The sequence below is a fragment of the Schistocerca cancellata genome, chromosome 1 (assembly GCF_023864275.1).
Source record: "Schistocerca cancellata isolate TAMUIC-IGC-003103 chromosome 1, iqSchCanc2.1, whole genome shotgun sequence".
NCBI lineage: Eukaryota > Metazoa > Arthropoda > Insecta > Orthoptera > Acrididae > Schistocerca > Schistocerca cancellata.
Window position 1 is genome coordinate 750,379,699 of NC_064626.1, and position 25,790 is coordinate 750,405,488.

At 37.2% G+C, this 25,790-nt stretch overlaps 1 protein-coding gene across 1 annotated transcript in view; it reads left to right on the forward strand.

Moving 5' to 3' along the window:
• The window catches only part of LOC126185920 (zygotic DNA replication licensing factor mcm3), a 114,529-nt gene that overhangs the window by 32,879 nt on the left and 55,860 nt on the right, over positions 1-25,790 (forward strand). Inside the window, exons 5-6 of the mRNA XM_049928168.1 lie at positions 17,427-17,526; positions 24,595-24,733. Of these exons, the coding sequence (XP_049784125.1) occupies positions 17,427-17,526; positions 24,595-24,733 (239 nt within the window). The remainder of the gene's footprint in view (positions 1-17,426; positions 17,527-24,594; positions 24,734-25,790) is intronic.

Below are 25,790 nucleotides of genomic sequence, written 5' to 3' on the forward strand. Positions count from 1 at the left end.
TAAATTAATGTGTATTAAATATCAGTGCGATAACTTCAGCCATTTTTGTAATTTGGGCGTTTTTCTAAAAAAATAATTGGCGCAACAGAAAGGAGCTAGAGACTTCAAAATTTATATTTAGACTCATCTTTCATAATGATTTAATAAAAACAGTACTTTGGATTTCACAGGTTAAGACTTTAGTGGAAATTCATGATTTTCTGGTTTTCATCTCAAAACTGAAGGAAGCAAGATAGATTAAGTAGGCTAATGAATAAGACTAGGATGTTTAGATTTAAATAGGTTGGAGGTCCGCTATGACTATGAAGATGTGAAAAGTTTCTTTTGAATACCTATAAAATTATAGCGATAGCGGATCTCAAAAGGACCAGTTCAGAGCTCATCTGCTGCGTGCAGCGTAACTTAATTATTTCTCTCGCCCAAGATATTTAACTTAGCCACGTCATAATTTTATTATAAATACTTACCTGCGTGCTAAATGCACGATTAAATTAACAGCTTCATAAGCCATCAGCAAAAGAAGCTATAAATTATTATGTAACTTGAAGTGGTGCGTTACTAGCCCAGCGGCCAGTCGTGAGAGCCAAGTTAGAGCCGGCGTTCTCTTAGCCGTCCGCACCGAGGCTATATATATAAGAGCACTGCGCGAGTAAGGAAGGCCCCAGTTCTCTCCAGACGCTGAATAGCACGTCAGCTGTGTCGGGAGTCGCTTCGCTACGGTAGCGCTGCTACAAACTGCCTCGGGTGCTGTATTGAGTTACGATGTATACGCGTAACTGTGAAAACATTTCAAATGAAGGATTATTTTTGGAATGATTTTCATTATCTAGCTTCAGTTTGCGTGTTGTTGTATTTTCACGTGCCGTCGCGGGACAGACATTCTACCAATCATTTTAGCGTGGCGTTTGATGAGATTTTCTCATCAAATTTTGGCGAGCATTCTTTTGACATTCAATTCGGACATTTATAGTTGCATCAGCGAATTAGACTCTGAACTGCTCTGTTTGTTAGGCTGTTGGGATAATTGTGATGTTATCAGTGAATTTCAGAATATACTCAACTATTTTGGAAAATTGTTTTTGATTAGAAATCCCGAACAATCTCCTACTTCTTCAGAGCTATAAGCTGCAGCTATAATAATATTCTCAGGTTAAGTGGGCACTAGGAACTCTCATTACAGGCTCCACGTTTCGTTAAATCACTTTCTGGGTGCCAAAAAGCAAAGAGAGAGCCAGTGTTGAGAACGGCGAAAGACAGCATTATACAACATTCCAAAAGCCGGGAAGTGCAGTGTTTTTTCCCCACATTTAAATAACAAACTTTATTTTCACAAGCAATTTGCTTACTCACTCGCCGCCCCACATATGGTGCATCGGCCGGGAAATCAACCAAGTGAAAGTGATTTTTAACTATTCGGATTCGCGAGTGAAATGCGACACGCAGCTGAGTAATAGAACAGTGAAAGTGTTACATAGGCAGGTGGACAACGCAGTTGAATCAACAACGCATCTAGATTGACGAAACTGGCACTGAGTCAGCGGTGCTGCCGGCATCGCGAGAAGCCAGTTTCGCCGTACCGCAGTCGTCCGCAGCAGCAGCCGGGGGCCGCGCCTGCAGTTACGGGCCACGTAAACACACCACAGCCGTCGGAGTGCCGTCTGCAGTTCAACGTGCCACGTCGCATCAGGAATCCTGGTACGCCGCGCCGGCTACGGCAACGTCGTGCAGAAGGAACTAAGTTAAGTGGAAAACTGTTAAAAATTTTACTAACCTGCACTAAGAGACTGTCGGCGATGGAACCGCCAAAAGAAACTGAGGTTAAACTTATATCAGAACCTATGTCTGAGGAGGGAACTGTAAATCCAGACAACGGTTCAAGTGTAAATATGCATAAAAGTGGTAATGTTAAAGTAAAATATGAAGTATTATCTCCTGACAGTAGTGTGGGAAGGGGTAATGATTCAATAATAGAGACCCCTGTAGTAAAGCAGAAAGTAGAAATTGTAAATTTATTGGATGATAGTTTCTCTGATGAATTAAAAATGAAACAGTCATCAGAGATGGTAGAGTTTAAGAAGGAGAAGTTAGATAGGACTAATCAATCAGAAGTTTCATTTAATTTTGATGATTCTGGTGTTGGAGCTAGTTTTTCGTCACCTGAGTGTGATAAAAAGCCAGCTAGTGAGCAACCCAAAAATGCTGGGGCTGTTGTCTAAATGTTATATTACAAGCAATCGCTGCCAGTAATGCACAAATGACAGCTGAATTAAAATCTGAAATAAGTGAACAGGTCAAAAACAGTAATGCTGAATTAAAATCTGATATAATTGAGGTAAATAACAGGATTGTGGCCAGTCAAACTAATTTTAATAAACGATTGGAGGTAATGGACGATACCTTCAAGGCTGGTTGCAATAAGTTGAAAGAGGATCTAGACAGTTTGAATTATAAAATTGATTACAACCATGAGGATATTAAGAAAAAGGTTGCTCAACAATTTTCTGAAATGTATAAAACAGTTAAATCTGAAGTTGCTGAGGTTCGCAAAGACTTCCAAATGGAAGATGCGAAGCTGGAGCACAAATTAACAGAAAGGATCGAGTCGGAATCTGAACTGTGCTCAGATAGATTTAAAGATGTTAATCTTAAAGTAAACATATGTCAAGCAGACGTAGATGCAATCAAAAGTGATACTACTCATATTGTACAAAGAGTAGATAATGTTGAATTGAGAGTAGAAAATATCAGTACTAACATTGCTAACATTGAGAGTAAAGTAGCTTCAGTAACTTCTGGTAATGGTAGTGTACAACAAGTTGTAGCTGCAAACGCCGCATTTATCGGGTGTCGGCAGTTCTTGCGGTTTGATCCAGATAAAAATATCCACCCGCTAGATTTCTGGAACGATTTTGAAGATGTAATTCCACCAAATTGGTCTGAACGAGAGAAAATCTCATTTATTAAAAGCCATTTAGCAGGTGACGCCTTGCGTTGGTCCGCTGATGTTATGTTGAAGTGTAAAACTTTAGCGGAGTTTAAAACAGCTTTCATTAATGAATATTGGTCTAGTAATAAGCAAAATGAAGTGTTAAGAGAATTTTGGAGTGGAAAACGCTTCAGTGCAGGCAAGGAATCAATTAAAGAATTTGCTAGGTCATGGATTTCACGTTTGTCACATTTGGCGGAAAAGCTAAAGCCAGAAATGATTATATTAGGTCTTGAAGCCAAACTGCCATGGTATTGGCAAACCAGAATTATATCGGCCCCTAGAGACAATCTTGATCGTTTCATTGAATATTTGGAACGTGTAGAACGTGTTGCTGCCAATGAGGAGCAGGCACGTAATAACAGAAATGCCACTAACAATAATAGTAATTTTAGGAATGAGCAAAATGGTAATGTAAACATCAGAACAGTAGGTATTCGCCATCCTAAGAGAGGTAGGAATTGGGGAAATAATTATCAGAACCAACAATGGCGTCCAAGAGATAATAATTTTGTTCCGAACAGAAATATGCATGTAAACAACAGTACGGAAAGCAATGCTGTGCCAGTCAATTATAATGAAACTAAAGAAAATAGCAATAGGCCGAGGCAGGAAAACTAGTTCCCGTCTATGAGGACACTGGCGCTCACCAGGCGGTTACTTTTCCTAAGCCAGTAGTTAAGGGAATTGGTAAGACAGATCAGAATACTCAAACTGAACATGTGGATGAAGAGTCGGTAGCATCTAAAGATACAACAGAAATATTAGATCACTCACAGTATTTGATAGATACCGTGTTAGAAACGCTTTCTAAGTGGGAAGAGAAAGAGAAGGCGCAGCAGTGTAACAATAGGGAAGAGCTACAAAATATTGAATTGACAGGTGAAGAAGCAGAAGAAATTCATGCTTATATTTACGATGAGGATGATGTGCTCTTATCTAAAGTGCCTGTGCAGGATGTTGATAATGTACTAATAGACTTAGGACAGGAGATAAGTGAGAATGTAGAGGGTAGGCTGTTGAGGGTCGATGAACCCAGTAGCTGTGACCAGTTGTCACTTGAGAAGGAAACTGACGATAATGGTAAAAGTGGTTTAGCTGTAACTAGTGTTATGCCCGGTCTGGAGACGCAGAATCGCTCAGACTACAGTAATTTGGGTTATGTTCAGCAAACTAAATGTAATGAAGTTGTGCAGTGTTTCGATTTAAAATTAATAGACCGACTGGAAAAGGCAGCTGAAAATGTAATTCAGGAAACCCCTACACACTGTGACCTAAATGTAATGAAGACAGATGTCAATCACTTTAGTTGGAGGCAAATCAAAAAGGAACTACTAGATGAATTTGAGGAACCACCTGTACAACCTAGAATAAGCCACCCTATAATAATAGTAAATATGTTGGGTGTCAATGTACCTTGTCTCTTAGACAGTGGAAGTGAGGTAAGTGCAATATCTCAGTCCTTCTTTGATGCATTACCTGGTAAAGATAAGCTTACAGTAATGAGAGTATCAGGACTAAGAATAATTGGTGCTACTGGCAAGGTTTCAAAAACGGTAAAGCAAGAAGCTTTACTACCCTTTAACATTAATGGTAATTTAATAGATCATCCATGTTTAATTGTAAACAATCTCAGTATTGAGGTTTTAATTGGCATAGATTTCTTGTCAAAATATCAGAGTGTTGTGGACTTTGAGAACAGCCAATTAAAAATGGTCTTACCAATAACCGGAGTAATTATAGTACCTTTTAGTGATAAGCATGTAGTAACTGATCATGAAACTTGGGAGTTGCCTATAAGAATTTTGAAAAATAGGAGGTATTGGGACGAAGGTGTTAATCTTAGTAACAATAAGCTGAACACAGAAGAAGAAGAAGCAATTATTTTGGACAAAATAGAAGCTAAATTACAGGAAATAGATAAGATTTCAGACAATCAGAAGGAAGAACTGAGACAGGTTCTAAAAAGGCATCATAAGGTATTTTCAGATCGACCTGGCATAGTCAAAGGTTATGAGTGTCAATTAAAGGTGAAACCCGGCCAAGTGTTTTTCAGGAAACCATACCAAATACATGTAGCTAGGAAGGAGGCGGTTCGAAAAGAGATACAGGGAATGCTGGAGTGGGGTGTGATTGAGAAAGCGGTCAGTGAGTACAATAATCCTCTTGTTGTTGTACCAAAAAGAGACGGGAGTGTCAGATTGGTCTTGGACGCTCGTTGGTTAAATGAAATAGTGATTAGGGAAAGTGATAGACCGCAGAACATGGACGAGTTATTGCAAAAATTCCGGGGAGTAAAATTCTTAACTTCTATGGGCATCACGTGTGGATATTGGAATTTGCCACTGGCGGAAAGTTCAAGGAAGTACACAGCTTTCTTGTACGAAGGAGTTTGTTACCAATACCGTGTGGTACCTTTCGGACTTAATATCTCTGTTTGTGCCTTCGTACGTGTGATGTGCCATGTTTTAGGACCAGCTTTAAGTAATAAAATAACAGTCTACGTAGATGATCTGTTAATAGCAACTCCTACCTGGGAAGAACATATAGCTTTATTAGAGGAAGTGTTAGAGGCTATTGAGAGAGGTGGCATGAAACTAAAGATTGAAAAGACAGAGTGCGTTAAAGAGGAAATAGGTTTCTTGGGATATAGGATAAGTGGAAAAGGTATTCTGCCTGACCCAGGGAAGCTAGCAGTCATTGAAAAATTTGAGGCTCCCAGAAACAAGAAGCAGTTGAGATCAATGTTCGGTCTTTTCGGCTTCTATAGGCGTTTTGTTAGTGACCAGGCTTTTAATGCTCCCTGTCTTCACCTCCTGCTGAAAAAGAATACCCCTTGGGTTTGGACAGCAGAATGTCAACAGGCGTTTGAGGTGCTTAAACAATCTTTAATTAATAGTCCAATTTTACATCATCCTGATTTTGAAAAGCCATTCTGTATGTCTGTTGATGCTAGTGGCTATGGTATAGCTGTGGAAATATTCCAGGTAGAAATAGAGAACGAACAAGAAGTGCACAAGACTATAGCTTTCGCAAGTCGATCTTTACAGGCAGCAGAGAGAAATTATGGCATCTCCGAACTGGAAGCATTAGCCATTGTATTTGGAGTACAAAAGTTTGAGCAGTATTTATTAGGTCACAAGATAATTGTTTACAGTGACCATAAGGCGTTGACCTTTTTAAAAACCTGTAAGTTGAGGAATTCTAGGTTGGTAAGATGGTCATTGTATCTCCAGCAGTTTGACCTTGAGGTTAGATATATTCAAGGGAAAGACAATCTGGTAGCTGATGGGTTATCTAGAAGTGCGGAGCTCTGTGATGACGCGGGGATTACAGCAACAGACCTAAATGAAGTCCGAATGTTTGCATTGCACGAAGTAAAGGAAGAAGGTGCATTAAAGAGAGTGATTAAGAACTTGAGACGTGAGCAGAATGCAGATGACCAACTGAAATTAGTGAAGAGCTATTTAGGAAATGCGAACTATCCTAAGGTTTCACAATACTATTGTTTGCATAAAGGTATTCTGTTTAGGAGGAAAAAGATAGGTGTTTCTGAGTGGAAGCTGTGCTTTCCCTCACAACATGTAGACTTGCTAATCGACTATGTACACCTGAGGTATGGGCACTACGGTGCAAAGAAGTGCATTGCAAAATTAAAGGAAAAGGTTGTGTTTGACAACATGTACCGCCGTGTGGCCAAGCGTCTAGCATCTTGCGTAGTGTGCCAGAAGGTCCGTGCTGCTAACAGCAGAATACAAGGGGATATGCATTCAGTAGAGCCCACTGAAACCCTAGAATTACTGGCTTGTGATTTGTTTGGCCCTCTTCCTGTTTCGAGAGGTGGTTGTACCCATGTTTTTGTGGTTGTGGATGGATTCAGTAAATATGTTAAGCTATACCCAATTAAAAGAGCAAATGCAAAAACATTGGTTGAAAAGTTGGAAAAAGATTTCTTCGTGAACGTTGGCGTTCCGAAGAATTTGCTGTCAGACAATGGGCCTCAATTTACTTCTGATAGATTTAAGGAATGTCTAGATAAGGCCGGCGTGAAACATCTGAAAATATCTGCGTATTTTCCCCAAGGAAATATGAGTGAACGTATTATGAGGGAATTGAATAGGCTTTGCAGAACTTATTGTGCTCGAAAACACTCAAGTTGGGCAGAGCACATTAAGTATTTCGAGAATGTAATTAACAACTTAAGACATGATGCAACTGGTTTTGCACCTTGCGAATTGATGTTTGGCCAAGAACCTCACAATGTGATAGCAGATATGGTAGAATTCCCTATTCTAACGCAAATATCCACAGACGAAAAGAAACTAAAGGCTAGGGCTAATATGAGAAAAAGAGCGTTGGAAAGGAAGAAGCGGCATGATGCAAAAGCTGTACCTACTAGCTTTGAAATAGGTCAATTAGTCCTTGTTAAAACCAAAGAAAAATCCAAGAAGGTAAATGCAGAAACAAAGAAATTCATGTTCGTATACCAAGGACCTTTCAGGATCATAGGAAAACCACATGCCAATGCATATAGGCTAGAATACCCTAAAAGTAAGAAGCTATTAGGTCTAAGGAACGTGATTGACCTAAAGAGATTCATAGGCAGCCAATGAATGCTGTAGGGAGGAGGTTGTTCTGTAACCTCTACACAGTGTGGCAGCTGTGCAGTCCCAGCTGTGTGAGATCTTATTTCCCTTTCAGGTCTCACTCATTCTTCCTCTTTCCTGTCCTCAAAAATTTCGACCTCTTCGTTCCAGACATGAAATTTTTCTGTCATGTCTATCAAGCCATGAGTTATGTAACCATTCTATCCACCGATTAGTGAAGAAAAATACCTGATGTGACAAACCTAAAAGTGACAAACAATAGAGAAGTAGGATGTAATTAAGATACGATGTATGTGAGTAACAATTATGTATAGTACCCTGGTAATATAGTAAGTACAAAGTGTTGTTTTATTGGAAGTGGTCCACCAACAGTGAGTTAAAAAGATATATGAATTCGTGTACAAGCAGAATCTGAAGTGGTAGTGAAACCTAGTGTATGCATTAGAGCTAACTAATAAATAGTAAGAAAGAGATTGCTAAGTGTTATGAAAAATATGCAGATAAGTTGTAAGATTGAACTCACCTGGTGTAGCAAGGAAGGCAGTGTAATAGAATTGAGCAGTGTTTGTGGTTGAGACGTGAAGGACACGTCCCTGAAGTATTTATAAAGTTGGAGCTGGCCATTATTTTAGTGTAGTGTGTGACAGGATACACCTACGTGTATTGAGGTTATGAGTTGGTAGCGTGAATGCGACCATAGGTACCCTTATGTTAGATGAGACAGAGCAGCTCATGGTGTCCTATAGGTTTAAGGAATTTACCATTACGCTCGTCCCTAATTATTTGATGCACTTTAGTGGTAGGTCCGAGAGAGACTACCTGAGGTTTCAGCATCCGATCGAGTGGAAATGGATTGCCACGTGAGCAAACTAATCAGCCGCAATACACTATGAATATGAAATAAATGTGCTATCCTATGCTTTAAATATTAATAGAGTGAGTGGTAAATAAGTACATACACTAGCAATATAAATAAGAAACATAATGGCAGACGTGAAACATTAATTTTAGCTCAGCATAAATACACTTCAAAATAAGTAAGACCCTAATTGCAGATGTGGAACTGACAACAGCAGAGGACCAATAAGTGGATTTTGTAGGCAACTAAACGTAGTGTGTTTTGAACACTCAGGACTGTACTATTACCAAAAGTTACTCACATATACAAAGAAGCTGAGAAAACAACCACTAATCATACTCATACTATCTCTAAGAATAAGATAATCAAAGATGATTCAGTTAAGTGCTTAGTATACAAATGTCAGGAATGTACCGAGCATTGGTTCAGTGTTCCGGCCCAGAAATAATAAATTGACGTTAAATAGGAGTCATGATTGTATGCCATGAGCATAGATTTTCTCTAGTACGTGACTAACGGCGTTTTGAGCCATTTATTTACCGATTTTATGACATTTAAGTAACCGCAAGAGTAATGTTGAAAAAAAGTTCTGTTAACTTTGTTCCAGTAATATATTGGAAGTTAAAATGTATATATCCCCATTTCATTGTGACCCACCCTTAGATATTAAGTGAACAGAGTCTGAGGCACTCTTTTGTTTGTTCTACAGGACAAACCAGATAATGGCAGCCTGGTAGCTGCGTGAAAGCGTGGAGTGACTTGGACACAACTCACAGTGACCCTCCCCTTTCCCCCATGTAAGTTAGAGAGAACGTGAAGAACGCACACCATAGCAACTTCCCCTCCTCTACCCTTGTGAATGGAAGTGTAGGACGCCAGCCAAAGCGGCTACAACCACGTGTGTAAAAATTGTGAACTTTCTTTCAGGTTTAGAAAAGACTGCTAAGAGATAATCATCTGTTTATGTATCATGTTATTTTCTTTGAATTTGTGTATGTAAAAGTGTATTTAATGTATTTAATGGGTCTAAGATTTTCATAATTTTTCAATTATTATGTGTTTGTTGGTCTAAGGCAATATGTATGCCGAAATATTTCAGTGACTTCGCTTAAAATTTTGAGTACTGACATTGTTTAAAAGGCAGTGAACATGCCCACAATTTAAATAATTAATGTAGATAATCAGTTTTCTTTAATGTTTTTACATGTTTATATTTCAATTTTGATTTTTATAGGGAGTTAAATTGTACTCTTGCTTCCCTTTTTGTAATTAAATTTTTTTTCATTCATTAACATTCATAAACAAAAAAATTTAAGTAGGGGGTGATGTAGGGAAGCAGCCTACTCACGCTGTAGTAAATTCACATCAGTTTCCATTGTGTGCCAGCCAGTCTGCTGTAACTAGCTCTGACGTCATAAATGTTGCGCAATACCTTAAAATTCAAGCAAATGATCTGAAACTTTTCCAGCATGTAAGGAATAATACTAAATTAATGTGTATTAAATATCAGTGCGATAACTTCAGCCATTTTTGTAATTTGGGCGTTTTTCTAAAAAAATAATTGGCGCAACAGAAAGGAGCTAGAGACTTCAAAATTTATATTTAGACTCATCTTTCATAATGATTTAATAAAAACAGTACTTTGGATTTCACAGGTTAAGACTTTAGTGGAAATTCATGATTTTCTGGTTTTCATCTCAAAACTGAAGGAAGCAAGATAGATTAAGTAGGCTAATGAATAAGACTAGGATGTTTAGATTTAAATAGGTTGGAGGTCCGCTATGACTATGAAGATGTGAAAAGTTTCTTTTGAATACCTATAAAATTATAGTGATAGCGGATCTCAAAAGGACCAGTTCAGAGCTCATCTGCTGCGTGCAGCGTAACTTAATTATTTCTCTCGCCCAAGATATTTAACTTAGCCACGTCATAATTTTATTATAAATACTTACCTGCGTGCTAAATGCACGATTAAATTAACAGCTTCATAAGCCATCAGCAAAAGAAGCTATAAATTATTATGTAACTTGAAGTGGTGCGTTACTAGCCCAGCGGCCAGTCGTGAGAGCCAAGTTAGAGCCGGCGTTCTCTTAGCCGTCCGCACCGAGGCTATATATATAAGAGCACTGCGCGAGTAAGGAAGGCCCCAGTTCTCTCCAGACGCTGAATAGCACGTCAGCTGTGTCGGGAGTCGCTTCGCTACGGTAGCGCTGCTACAAACTGCCTCGGGTGCCGTATTGAGTTACGATGTATACGCGTAACTGTGAAAACATTTCAAATGAAGGATTATTTTTGGAATGATTTTCATTATCTAGCTTCAGTTTGCGTGTTGTTGTATTTTCACGTGCCGTCGCGGGACAGACATTCTACCAATCATTTTAGCGTGGCGTTTGATGAGATTTTCTCATCAAATTTTGGCGAGCATTCTTTTGACATTCAATTCGGACATTTATAGTTGCATCAGCGAATTAGACTCTGAACTGCTCTGTTTGTTAGGCTGTTGGGATAATTGTGATGTTATCAGTGAATTTCAGAATATACTCAACTATTTTGGAAAATTGTTTTTGATTAGAAATCCCGAACAATCTCCTACTTCTTCAGAGCTATAAGCTGCAGCTATAATAATATTCTCAGGTTAAGTGGGCACTAGGAACTCTCATTACAGGCTCCACGTTTCGTTAAATCACTTTCTGGGTGCCAAAAAGCAAAGAGAGAGCCAGTGTTGAGAACGGCGAAAGACAGCATTATACAACATTCCAAAAGCCGGGAAGTGCAGTGTTTTTTTCCCACATTTAAATAACAAACTTTATTTTCACAAGCAATTTGCTTACTCACTCGCCGCCCCACATGCTTATTTATATATCTATTATCTGTGGTAATTAATTTACCTGTGCACTTTGCAAGACCACATTCAACTAAAACTGCTGCAGTTCTGCTAAATCGTATCATAGTTACTCTGTCTCGTCATACTTTGTAATAACTTGCAAGTGCATTTCCAAAATTGAATCTCGTGGATGTAACATTGTAGTGTTTGCCCATTCTTTCTTAAATTATCCCCATTACTTCAGCATATTGAGACATATCCTGCATCATACATACAATTGATAAACATGATCTAAGGGGCAAAAAAAAATGGGGGCACAAAATGATTGAAAGAGTACCCAGATTCTTTCACACCGTGTTCACATCTAAGAACACAATAGTATTTTCTATTGCTGTGTGACAGTAACTTTATTACACTTTCAGTTCCACTTGTGACTCCTTATTTAATCCCACATTCCCTCTTTAGAGTCGGACTGTCATTTACCTTATCCTTCTACTGAATGTTACGCTAAATTTTTGTCCTTTTTATTATCGGTAGTTCAAGAAACACATGAGTATGAGAAATTGTTTCCATTCTTGAGGGTACAGTACTTTCCATATCTCTAGAAAGTTTTAACTCTTTTCTGCAGTTTAGGTGCCTTTATTCACCATGTAGATTTCCTTTATTAATGTTGGATAACAGTAAAACCACAGGAGACAGTATGACTGGGCAGTCACAGGATGAAATTTCTAATTCTGCTAACAAACCAGGGAGTATACGTTCCGGGACAACCGGGAAAAACCCAGGAGCTTTTTAGAATTCCAATATTTTTCATTACTTCAGTTTTGAGTTAAATTTTTGTAATTTTGACTGATCAGAATGATACTCTAACAAAGAATTTTACTGTAGCCCACTGTTACAAAACAATACTGTAGCAATAAAACATAAAGAAAAGAAAAACACCAGTATAAAACGTAATTTGCAAAGAAAATGCTCCATTTGCAACAACAAAACACCGTGCGCGTACACACACAAGCGTCTGCCGAAAGCAAAATGTCGGAGGCTTTAGGACAAAGATTGTGCAATACTTCGAAATAACATATGGCTTTCGATAAGAATGGTAACACAGCTGTTTAAATTTGGTTTGTTTGAGCAGATGCCAGTGGGCTCGTACGCATGTGCAGAGCTGCCCAGAAAAATATTTCTGGTGTGCCCAAGGTTCCAGATTCGCGCATGCACAGAGCGATCGTAATTGAGTGAGTAGTAGTCTCCACGTGACCTGTATTCGTGTTTCGTGATTTTGTTGTTCTCTCTTCATTGACATCTCTCACATCAGATAAAAACAAAACAGATCAGCTATCAAATGAATTAAAATACATTCACATAATACATTCTTCTCCATGAATCGTGGACCTTGCCATTGGTTGGGAGGCTTGTGTGCATTTCACGGATGGGAAATGTCAGATCTCTTAATCCGGTAGGTAGGTTAGAATATCTAAAGAGGAAAACTGATAGGTTAAAGTTAGATATAGTAGGAATCGGTGAAGTTCAGTGGCAGTAGCAAGATGATTTCTGGTCAGGTGAATACATAATCAAACAGGAGTAATGCAGTAGTAGGTTTAATAATGAATAAAAAAACAGGAGTGCGGGTCAGCTACTATGAACAGCATAATGAACACATTATTGTAGCCAAGACAGACACGAAGCCCATGCTTACCACAGTAGTACAAGTATAGATATGCCATCTAGTTCTGCAGATGACAAAGAGATTGAAGAAATGTATGAGGAGATAAAAGAAATTATTCAGATAGTGAGGGAAATGAAAATTTAATAGTTGCGGGAGACTGGAATTCAATTGTAGGAAAAGGAGGAAGAGAAAAAGTTGGTGAATATGGAATGGGGGTAAGGAATGAAAGAGGAAGCCCCCCTGGTAGAATTTTGCACAGAGCATAACTTAATCATAGATAACACTTAGTTTAAGAATAATGAAAGGAGGTTATATACGTGGAAGAGTCCCGGAGACACTGGAAGATTTCATATAGATTATATAATGGTAAGACAGAGATTTAGGAACTGGGTTTTAACTTGTAAGACATTTCTAGAGGCAGATGTGGACAATGTCCACAGTCTATTAGTTATGAACTTTAGAATAAAACTGAAGAAACTGCAAAAAGGAAGGAATTTAAAGAGATGGGACTTGGATAAACTGAAAGAATTAGAGGTTGTAGAGAGTTTAAGAGAGCATTAGGGAACGATTGACAAGAACAGGGGAAGAAATACAGTAGAAGAAGAATGGGTAGCTTTGAGAGATGAAATAATGAAGGCAGCAGAGGCTCAAGTAGGTAAAAAGGCGAGAGCTAGTAGAAATCCGTGTTTAACAGACGAGATACTGAGTTTAATTGCTGAAAAGATAAAATATAAAAATGCAATAAAAGAAAAGCACGTAAAAGGGAATTCAAACATCTAAAAAATGACATTAATAGGAAGTGCAAAATGGCTAAGCATGAATGTCTAGGGGACAGATTTAAGGATGTAGGAGCATCTATCACTACAGGAAAATTAGAGAGACCTTTGGAGAAAAAGACAACTACCTGCATGAATATCAAGAGCTCAGATGGAAAACCAGTCCTAAGCAAAGAAGGGAAGGCAGAAAGGTGGAAGGAGTAAATAGAGGGTCTGTACAAGGGCAATGTACTTGCGGGCAATATTATGGAGATTGAAGAATACATAGATGATTAAGTGGAAGAGTGACAGAGCACTGGAAGACCTAAGTCAAAACAAGGCCCTGGGAGTAGACAACATTTCTTTAGAACTACTGATAGTCGAGGGAGAGCCAGCCATGACAAAACTCTACCATTTAATGAGCAAAATGTATGAGACAGGCAAAATAGACTCAGACTTCAAGAAGAGTATAATTAAACATGAATTCTTTACAGACAAATGGAAAAACTGGCAGAAGCCGACCTCTGGAAAGATCAGTTTGAATCCCATAGAAATGTTGGAACAAGTGAGGCAATAGTGACCTTAAGACATTTCTAGCATTTGTAGACTTAACGAAAGTATTCAGTCTCTATATTGAGCAAGCAGTAAAGGTAAGAAAAGAAAAAAATGGAGTGGAACTAAAATCCATGGAAAAGAAATAAAAAATTTCAGGTTTTCCAATGACACTGTAATTCTGTCATGAACAGCAGAGGACCTTTAAGAGCAGTTGCATAGAATGGACAGTGTCTTGAAAGGAGGACATAAGATGAACATCAACAAAAAGCAAAATGAGGATAATGAAATGTTGTCGAATTAAATCAGGTGATACTGAGGGAATTTGGTTAAGAAATTAGACACTTAAAATAGTAGATCACTTTTGTTATTTGGGGCACAAAATAAATAATGATGGTCAAAGTAGAGAGGTTATAAAATGTAGACTGGCAATGGCAAGGAAAGCATTTTTGAAGAAGAGAAATTTGTTAACATCGAGTATAGATTTAGGTGTCGGGAAGTCTTTCCTGAAAGTGTTTGGAGTGTAGCCATGTATGGGAGTGATACATGGACAATAAATAGCTTGGACAAGAAGAGAATAGAAGCTTTCGAAATGTGGTGCTACGGAAGAATGCTGAAGACTAGATGGGTAGATTACACAGCTAATGAGGTGGTCCCGAATAGAATTGGGGAGAAGAGGAATTTGTGACACAATTTGACTAGAAGAAGGGGTTGGGTAGGACATGTTCTGAGGCATCAAGAGCTCACCAATTTAGTATTAAAGGGCAGCGTGGAGGGTAAAAAATCAGTTGAGGGAGACAAAGAGAGGAAGGATGTAGTAGATTGCAGTGGGTACTTGGGAGATGATGAAGCTTGCACAGGATAGAGTAGCATGAAGAGCTGCATCAAACCAGTCTCTGGACTGAAGACCACAACAACATTTACGGAAGATTAAAATATGTTATTAGTTTCAGTTTTCTGATTTTATTTTATTTCCACGTTATTGACAAACAAGCATTAATCACTTTGCAAAATACTGAATTTATTTTTGTCTGTTTGCTAAGGAAATTTGCCTTTGCTTAATCTTTTCTGCGTAGGCGATAAATTTATTTGAAATGAAGTATTTCATTCCACACTGTTAGCTAGTTGCAACTGTTTGCTGACTTTCAAGTACACATTTTCATCTTCGGTCACATATGGCTTAATGTCATAATAAAGAACAGAATATGAGAAAATACAGTAACGGTACTCCAAGAAAAGTGGCATCCCAGAAACCACACTGGAAAGCTTTAACAGAATTTTACATATGTGCGTTCCATGAAAGACAATCTTTTTTGATTGCATGACATGTTTTAATAATAGTCTGGTTCCTCCTGTAGGCCTGACATTATTTCTTAAATTTGTGTGGTTTGAGTCTTAAATTTGCGGGATGCCAGTCTCCAGTAAATTGTAGACTGGCAACACAATGTGTTTTATCATTGTAACTCCCCGTGAGGCTTTGTATTTACTCCTGGAGTAGAGTATAAACTGCCACTTGATAAAGTTTCTTGGTTTCACAAGTAATGTTATTAATTTTTATGCAGTTTGAAAAGTCATTAGAAGCTTATTGTTGTTCTTGGTTCTGGTAAATACAAACAATTGTCTCTCTTTATTTTTACAAGAAATTTCTGTTCCTTCTTACTAGCTTTCTGCAGTCCCCCATGCTGTGCAGATGTATACTTGATTGGAGATGATAAATAACAGTATTGCAGAGTACAAATAAATGATAAAATCTATGTTGAAGTAACTGCATAGCAATGTATTAGGGTACTTTGAGTTGTAGGACCTAGTTTTGAAACTAATGTTGTGCCAAGGACTGCTTTTTAATTTTGAATTCCTTATCTGCTTTAAGTAAAAACCCTAAGTACGATAACTCCGTGTGACCCCTCCAAATAAGCCATACTGCTGCACATGGTCACAAGATGCCCCACTGCGTGTGCAGTTCCAAACAGAAATGCGATGAAAGATGTTTGGGCAGAGCAAACACCAAGCATGGGCTTGCAATGTCCTCATAGCTGCACACGTGCAGTAATGCATGTCTTCTGGTGCTTTCTAGCAACTGCTCAGATGAACTTACCTCCAGCAAGTTGTGGGAGGATATTGCTAATGGCAGTTTGAGAAACATTAATTTCAAAGTAGATTTCATCTTATGCAAGATGAATTATGTTAACTGTAAGAATGTGCGATGAGTTTCTTAAATCGAAGAGCATGTGACTCTTTCAAAATACTTTGATAATACTATGAAAAATTTCAGGCCCGGAAGACCAGACACTCATGTTGTCATTTAAAATTTTACTGGCAAATATGTGTTTGATATTACTTAAAGGGTAACACATGACGGACATTATCTGTGAAAGGTTAGCTTTTCTTGTGTTATAATGTTTGTGTATTAATATAAACCACAAACTTTTCCTATTTGTGTGTTTGCACTATTTAACAGTGATGTTGCTATTTGCTAATTACATCGAGCATCCTATGCTCTAAATATGTGCTGTCAACTGCTGTCATTCTATAGCAAGATAATATGTGAACTATGCTTGGCTGACGAAACCGCATCACAATCTCTATTTAAGTCCTTCAGAAACTAATGTGCTGTTTCTGGTGGAATTTGTATTTATACTTTCGTCGTTTAGAAAATATGCTGTGTACATCTTGTTGCGCATTAAAGATCTTTCCTGAACGCATTATTTTTTGCCGGGTTTCGTTTCCTAAAGTGCTGGGAAGTTCTGCGCCAGTATGTATTTGCTATTCAAAGGCTTAATCAGTTTTACAGTTCTGAGAGAAGCATACTGTCACTTAACATGGAAAAAATGTTTTCACCCGGGAAAATGTGCGTGTTTTCATCCAGGAAAATTTGTATTTTTAACTGGGAAAAATCCAGGAATTTTCTTATCCTTGTTCATGTATACACCCTGTAAACATATTTAAAGGTAGAAATTACTAATCCTAGCTTTTGGGAGCAAAATGGGATTGGCTGTGAAAGAATGGAGGTAAAGGGGGGGTCATAGTCTTTCATACCTTCCATTTGCTGTGTGTGCAAAGGGACATAAAGATAAAACAGGTGCTAGGTAGTATAGGTTAGCAATAGTATGTTGGTAAGCTCTGTGTGTGAAAGTCAGTGAAATAATTGTGCAGCAATAAGGGAGAATTTGCTTGCAGGATGAAGATGGAAATCCACTGGAAACAGAGTATGGTCTTTCGGTTTACAAGGATCACCAAACATTAACAATTCAAGAGATGCCAGAGAAAGCTCCTGCAGGTATGTGGTTATCAGGAAGTTGCAGCATATTAAGTCAGTATAAGCCACTGAAATTATATTTTGTTAGATATAAGTACCTTAATATACCTATACTTTCAGTGTGAAATTCGTAATTTCTAATTCACATTTTCATCCAAAAAGAAACAGATATTCTCAGTGAAAGTGGTCCTGATAGTTACTAGGGTGTTTGTGTGTGTGTGTGTGTGTGTGTGTGTGTGTGTGTGTGTGTGTGTGTGTGTGTGCATTACAAGATAAATGTTGTGTGTGTGTGTGCGTGTGTGTGTGTGTGTGTGTGTGTGTGTGTGTGTGTGTGTGTGTGTGTTGCTATTGAATTTTTAGGTAGATAACATGCTGTAAATAAGAGGAAAATATAGTGATGTGAAAACCAGCATTGCTCAAAGCATGGAGGCGAAGCAGACTCCCCCCCCCCCCAGGCAGATGATGATTTTGTTTATTGTCTAGTAAAGTCATCAGAAGATTAAAGCAAACTGCAAAATGATTTAGAAAAGATATCTGTGTGGTGCGAAAATTGGCAATTGATCCTAAATAATGAAAAGTGCGAGATCATCCATGTGAGTGCTAAAAGGAATCTGTTTATCTTTGGTTACATAATAAATCGGTCAAATCTTCAGCCCATGAATTCAACTAAATACCTTGGAATTACAATTGCGAACAACTTAAATTGGAAAGAACTCATCGAAAATGTTATGGGGAAAGTTAACCTAAGACTGTATTTTATTGGCAGAACACTTAGACAATGCAACTGATCTGCTAAAGAGACTGCCTACACTACATGTGTCCTCTTTTTGAAGTACTGCTGCGCGGTGAGAATCCGTATCAGATAAGCTTAACGGAGTACATCGAGAAAGTTCAAAGAAGAGCAGCATGTTTTGTATTATCGAGAAATAGTGGAGGGAGCGTCACTAACATGATAAAGGATTTGGGTTGTAAATCATTAAAACTAAGGTGTTTTTCAATGTGGTAGAATCTTCCCATGAAATTTCAATCACCAACTTTCTTCTTCGAATGCAAAAATATTTTAATGCCAACCTGCATAGGGAGAAATGATCATAATAAAAGAAGAGAAATCAGAGCTCACACAGAAGGATATTGGTGTTCTTTTATTCCATGCGCTGTTCGAGATTGGAATAATAGAGAATTATTGTGAAGAATGTTCTATAAACCCTCTGTTTGGCACTTACGTGATTAGCGTACTTAATTGGCCATGTAATTTCTTCTAGTGTTTAATGTTCCTGCATATTATAAATTTCTATGCATTTCCTTGTTATACAGAACACAAAAGTAAGAGTATGCATCAGTTATATCAGTTTTGTGGCATACATCAGCAAATCAGATTGAATGCTATCGATTTAAACTGTTCCTCAAAGTGAAACTCTTGTTCTAGTATCTGAGACAAAAGGAATATTGTCATCTAAGAACATAAAAATTTTCAGTTTACTTGGCTGTACGTGTATCCAGTTGAAAATTGCTCTCCTTTTCTTTTTTTACTTCTCCCCACACTCAACATTCACTGTTTCACTGCATTGTAATTTTTTCAGTGATGTAAATATTAATTCTGTCAAGCTTTTCCAGTTTTTAATATTGCACACTGAGGTCTGTCCTGCTAGCAGTTACATGTCAGGCAGTTTAGACACAACACAGTAGTGGTTGCAGAATTATTTGATTTCTATTTTGATCATCTGCCCAAACATTTTGAACCCATTTTCCTTCACCTCAATTTTTTTCTGAATTCAAAATGTTTAGTTTGTAAGAATCTTTAGATTATCTAGCACTGTGCATTATTGATGCATGGATGTTTAGAGCCATTTGTTGTATTATTCAGGGTGAGGCAGTTTGCTCGAGTATAACTGGGCAAAAAAAAAAAAAAAAAAAAAAAAAAAAAAAAAAAAAAACACTAAAAGTAATAGAAAATCGTTATGAGTAAGTTGAAATTAATATGTAGTCTTCAGTTAATCATCAGTGCATAGAGTAGTGTGTGAAAACAACTTGCAGTTGATGGTTAAAAACAAATTTTAAGTTCTTTATGTAAGTGAAGAGACTGAACTGCTAAGTGAAAATAAAATGTTCATGTCAGTAGAATCGTGAAACAGTCTAAATCGAATGTTAGGAGAATCAGTGAAGTTGAGAAACGGGACATACCATCCAGTGCATGTGATTGTGGAAGTAAGGTGAAAGACTATGTCGAAAGAAAGTAAAGTAGCATAAATACGAATGTAGTGTATAATTTTAGCAGACAGTCATGGCAAAAACATGAAAAGGCTTTTCAAAGAATACCGTATATGTTGAACAACAGATATTGTTAAGCCAGGAGCAACAAAGAAAAATATTATTGTGTCTGCATGCCTAAATGTTAGAAATTATCATTATGTGGTGTATGTATAGCTGTTTCAAAAGGAAGTTGCTAGAATGTAATAATTGAATAAAACATATGTGTTCTTCATTCAGAAAATACAGCATAAACCAGACAGATGATGTCATACCAGGCACAGAATGCTTGTGAACTATGAAAAAAGTACTTCATATGTAAAAAGGTAAATGGAACCATTATAAACAGAGCAAAAGTGAATAGTGTAATTCCACATGTCGGAACAGAATTGTTAGCATCAAATTTTCTTGTAGACTGAAAGGGGAACTTCATGCAGTAGCTAGTAAATGAAATAATCTTCATAAGATTAGACATTTCAAACTGAACAGTAGAATTCTTAACAAGAGATACAGGCTTCAAAAAGTGTGTTCTTAGAAGCAGAAATGGATAACTCTTAACAATAAAATAAAAACCATCTGGAATTTCATAAAGAAGGAAATTGGGTAAAGTGCATTTTGTAGAGAAAATATCCAGATCAAAAGAAAAAAGAAAAAAAATTAGGATCATTTTGCATTGATGTGACTGTTCCACCAGTTCTTGGTAGAATATTTTATACATTATGAAGACACACACAACACTGGTTTAATATTCTACATAGTTATTGTTTTCTTTTACAAACCAGTTTTGAGCTATTATGCCACTATCAGGTGCATTTGTATCAGTGTATCAGTTTGTAAAATAAAATTATAGATATTGCAGAATATTACATCAGTGTCATATGTGTTTTCATTTATAAAGAGGATCATCATCTTAGTGGTCCAGAAACAGTTAACGATAAATTCAACAGACCTCTTTTAACAGTAACAGAGAAAATAGTATCACAATGATCCATAAATCAAGCATTGAATTTTCTGCAAGCCAGTGTACCTAGCACAGTACAACAAATCCAAGCAAGCACATTCACTGTACAGGAAATTTAAAGAATCATTAGTTCTGAAAAGTAAAAATCTTTGTGGAGTTAACTACGTGTAGTAACTTATTAAAATACTACTACAGCCATGTGAGTAAAATCATTTGACATATTTTTTAGGCAAGGCATCATTCCTGAATGATTCAGGCCTGCAGTAGTAAAACCACTGTATGAGAATGGAGATAAGGCAAGTAGCCAATCTCACTACTCACAATTTTTTCCAAGATTTTGAGAAACTAATGCATGCCAGGATTGTTAAGCATCTTAATGACCATAATATTAGGGCAACCTATAAAAAGAAAGTTTGACTGCGTCACTCGCCAAATACTTTCACATAAAGATGTAGATATAATTGCTGCAACAGGGGAGTAGCTTTAGTTGTACATTTCTGATAGAAAACAGTTGCGTGGGATAGTCCAGATGGTGTCTCCGCATGTCAGAATTGGTACCATTCATGTAGAATGGCTCAAGGTTTAGTTCTGGGTCATCTACTTTTTATTATTTTTATTAATGATCTACCTCTTTGTTCAGAATAAATTCACCATTTTTACTGACGATACTATTTTTCACTCATTAATGCACTAGACGAACTTAAGGTGTGAGCTAATAAGGGATATTGTGAACTGGTTTAGCACAAATAATCTTTCTGTTAGTTACATTCATTTTCACACAGCTTCTAAAGATAAAGACATAGGACAAAAACTATGTGACCAGCAGATAACTATGATGGGTATAGATACTCTAGAATACCTGGGCATACATATTGATATAGGGAAAAAACTGGTCAGACCACAGCATCAATTTGTGCAAAAGACTGTTCTGCAACTTAGGCTTTACACATGATTTGCTCTTGTAGAGATACAGAAATTATTAAGTCAGCTTATTATGGTTATTTTTATGCCATTGTGGCATGTAGAATCACATTTGGAGACATCGGCAATGGACTAGAGAAGTGCTATGTATGCAGAGAAGATTCATAAGAATCATAAGTGGAGTTTACCTTAGAGCCATAGCCAAATTATTATTGTTTTAAGAAACTTGAAATCCTCACATCCACTGCACTGTATAGATTCCCCTTATGTGTTTCATAAGGAAAAGCCTCTTATAGTGTGTATCATAGTCATAGTACTAGGAGAAAAGACGACATCCACAAAGGGCACGCGAATCTCAGTATGGTACAGAAGGTGGTCTGTTTTAGTGATTTTAAGTTGTTGTTGTTGTTGTTGTTGGTTTTTTTTTAAGAGTCATTTTACAATACAGACGAGTTCCCAAACTACTTTGTGCAGATTCATTCCCAGATCCTTACTTTCATGCCTGTCCATTTATTATTGTAAACATATTTATTTTTGTATAATAGTTTTTCTGTGATATGCATTTTTCTGTACTACAGTCTAAGTTGTAGATACTTTAATATGAAATTGATTACATAACACTGTACAATGCAACCACAACAAACTTGTAAAACTGACATATTACATATCCTGTGATACATGGATCACCGGAGGGTGAAAGAAGTAAATAAATAAACAAACAAACAATGTGTGTGGGATGCATACCAGATAGGACTAACAAGGTATATGGGACGTATACAGAGAAGGGCAGCACAAATGGTCATGAGTTTGTGTAATCCGTGGGAGTGTGTCACAGAGATACTGAAGGAACTGAACTGGAAAACTCTTGAAGATTATGACATAAACTATCCCAAGAAAGTCTATTAACAAAGTTTCAAGAACCAGCTTTAAATTATTGCTCTAGGAATTAGCTACAACCCACTACACATCGCTCACATATTGATCTTTAGGATAAGATTAGAATAATTACTGCACATACAGAGGCATTCAAATAATCATTCTTCCCACGCTCCATACTAAATCAAACAGGAAGAAATCCTAATTACTGGTACAATGGTATGTACTCTCTGCCATGCACCTCATGGTTTGTAGAGTAAAGATGTAGGCGTAGAAACAGTGTGTATTGCTGTAGATCTATAAAATGTGAGATGTGCATAGAAGATTCCACTTCAGGGATAAAGGTACTGAGAGAAGACATCTTCTGTCAGGTATCCAAATAAGTGTTAAAAAGACTGAATAATCTACAAAACCACTTACTGTGTTATTGTGAAGAAGGTACACAGCTTGATTGAAAGAGTCAATACTACTTATGATCTAATTGTGCCAGTGTCATGGTTTCATTCTAGCTGCCTCATGATTGGTTTCCTGACATTTGATAGACCCTGTTTCATAACATTCTCACTGCATGAAAGAATTTTAAGTGTGAACTGCCAGATTGATAGTCAGTGTTATTAGTCTAGTTATGCTTGAAAAAATGGGATTTATGTAGAAACCCAGGCACAGTATACTGATTTCATATCTACTTATATGCTCCAATAGCTGATGCGCTTATCTTAGAGGAAATCTGCGGACAGAAGTGAATGTGTCTGTAACTCGAAGTTAAAGGATTTTTGAAGACTTGAGATATAACACAACAAGCATATAAAAGCCATGAAGCTATATAGCATTTTTTCCTTCAAAATATGGAACTTAAGTTATTTTTTATGTCCTTCAATAATTTCTCACTAGTGTCTAACTAAAAGCTGAAGTTAAACAACAAAAACATTAAATATCCAGAAGAAATTTACTAAATAATGCTACATACAGTACACTGTACCCAGCTGATGCAACATTCAGAAAAGTGATGATTTTTTATAAACAACAAATAAACTTTTTATAATTGTTCAGTATTATGCTGTAACTGAAATCATTCTAAATGATAGTTTTAAATTATTAAGACTCAGAGACAAATTTGGGCCAGTGACTTCCACCATTTGGCCATGTTTCAGCCTCTGGCTGTGTGCAGAACTGTTAGACTCTTTCTACACAATATATTTTGGTTTTATACGCAGATTTTAAACAATTGGTTTTGTGAGACTTTCCACAGGGTTGATTGTCTCAATGCCTTTAGGGAAACTGATTCACTACTTCATTGAGGTACAACCTAAAATTTCTTAACGTTGCCCTGGTATTATATGCAAACTTTTCAATGTATTTGCATATCATTTGATCAGTCATATTGTATCCCGTATGCTGTAACAAATGCTCAAATTAATGGCTTCTTCTTTCCTTCATTGTTCAATGGAACTTAAAAGATTTTAAAACACGTACATGTTCATTGTCCTTCATTGGATACACATTAGAGATGCAGTCTCGTTGCCAGCATGTACTTATTCAACCGAGAATTTTGGGATGGAGCTTGATTATTTTCCTCGCTGATGATAATTTCTTCACAAACAGCTCATTAGCAACCAGAAGTTTCCTCTATGAAATTTCTTTGTTGGTTTTGAAGTATGTAAATGATGCACAGAACAGTGCAAATGTTGATTTTCTTGAATGTGTGTTTACATTACTGTTGTTTCATATACTCCATCTGTCAACAATAAAGTCACCCTATTTTTATTTGGTGGTTGGACCAGAAACTGGATGAATTTGTAATTTGTGTTTTGCTGAACAGTATTGCTCATTGATAGCTATATTGTATGTGCAATTTGCAATAGTAAAAACCATAAGTGAGAAACTTTTCCGAAAGTTCAGACAAGATGGTAGATCTACCTCCCTGCGAGGGAGTTAATATTTCTTTCAGAGGATCATCTCTTAATGGGACTTCACAATGCTTCGGATATTACAGATAGTGAAATTCCTGGAGTTTTGTGCTATCAGGAGTAATGGCTTGGACTCCATCAAGCAACTTAAAAGAATATCCTCTTTTTCATTTGCAGGTCAGCTGCCAAGATCTGTGGATGTCATTTGTGATAATGACCTCGTGGACATTTGTAAGCCAGGAGACAGAGTACAGATAGTAGGCAATTATCGTTGTTTACCAAGCAAACAGGGTGGTTTCTCCAACTGCACATTCAGGTCAGAAGATTTATAATTAATTAATGTGAAAATGCCTTCATAATTAATTCCAGTTTATAAGATATCATTTTGGTTTGGTTTTCATATCTAGGTGCATTTTGGTTGGGTGGGTCTTCATATCTAGGTGACATTGTCAGAAGGTAGTTCTTCATGAAGATGTGACCCTCATAAATTCATATATTCTCTTCAGCCCTATCAGGACCTATCTGCCCTTCTAATTGCACTACCTCCGTAATTTTCAGTGTTTTAGTCTCTGTATCCAGTTGCAAAAAGTAGAGAAATCTGTAGAGTTTAATGAAGAATTTGGGGTATGTACATTTGAATTGTAATTATTCTTTCTGGTTGCAAACTTCAGCCAGCATACTGTTTACAGTATTAACTTAAACTAAACTAATTATTATTAACTTTAGTAATGTAATTTTTTAGTTTATTTTATCACACACCAAGAAATAAATAAATTAACCTGAACGGAGACAAAATCCTCATGGCAGAACCAAGGCAGGTAGACAAACTGACCTACACACACTACTGTTTGCAGATGACTGGGTGCATTTTGCAGATGCTTTACAGAGATCAGTGTATAACCTACACACAATAGCAAAAACATGCAGCATGGAGATCTCCCTCAATAAAATGCTACATAGGGAAAGACTACAAGAGAACAGAGAGCATTCAAATAACTAGGGTACAACCTCAGCAACATTGAAGACAATGGTACGCAACATAAAATCGCAAACTTCAGATACGCCATGGGACTGATAAATACCTTCTTCAGGCAATCTCTGGTTCAGCAGCACACCAGACTAAAACTTTACAAGCTCTGGCTACACCTATCCTGTTGAGGTGTGGCCAATCTAAAGAGATGGTGAATGGAGACTTGAGTGCTGAGATGCAGTTCATGAGAAGAATAGCTGGCTACATACTATGAAACAGAAAAAGATTTGATAACATGCTTAAGGATCTCAAAGTAAAACCAATCACAAGACAGTATAGAGCTACTGAACATCTTGGAAAGAGAAAGAAAAAAAAAAGTACCAACCCACAGACAGAAGAGTTG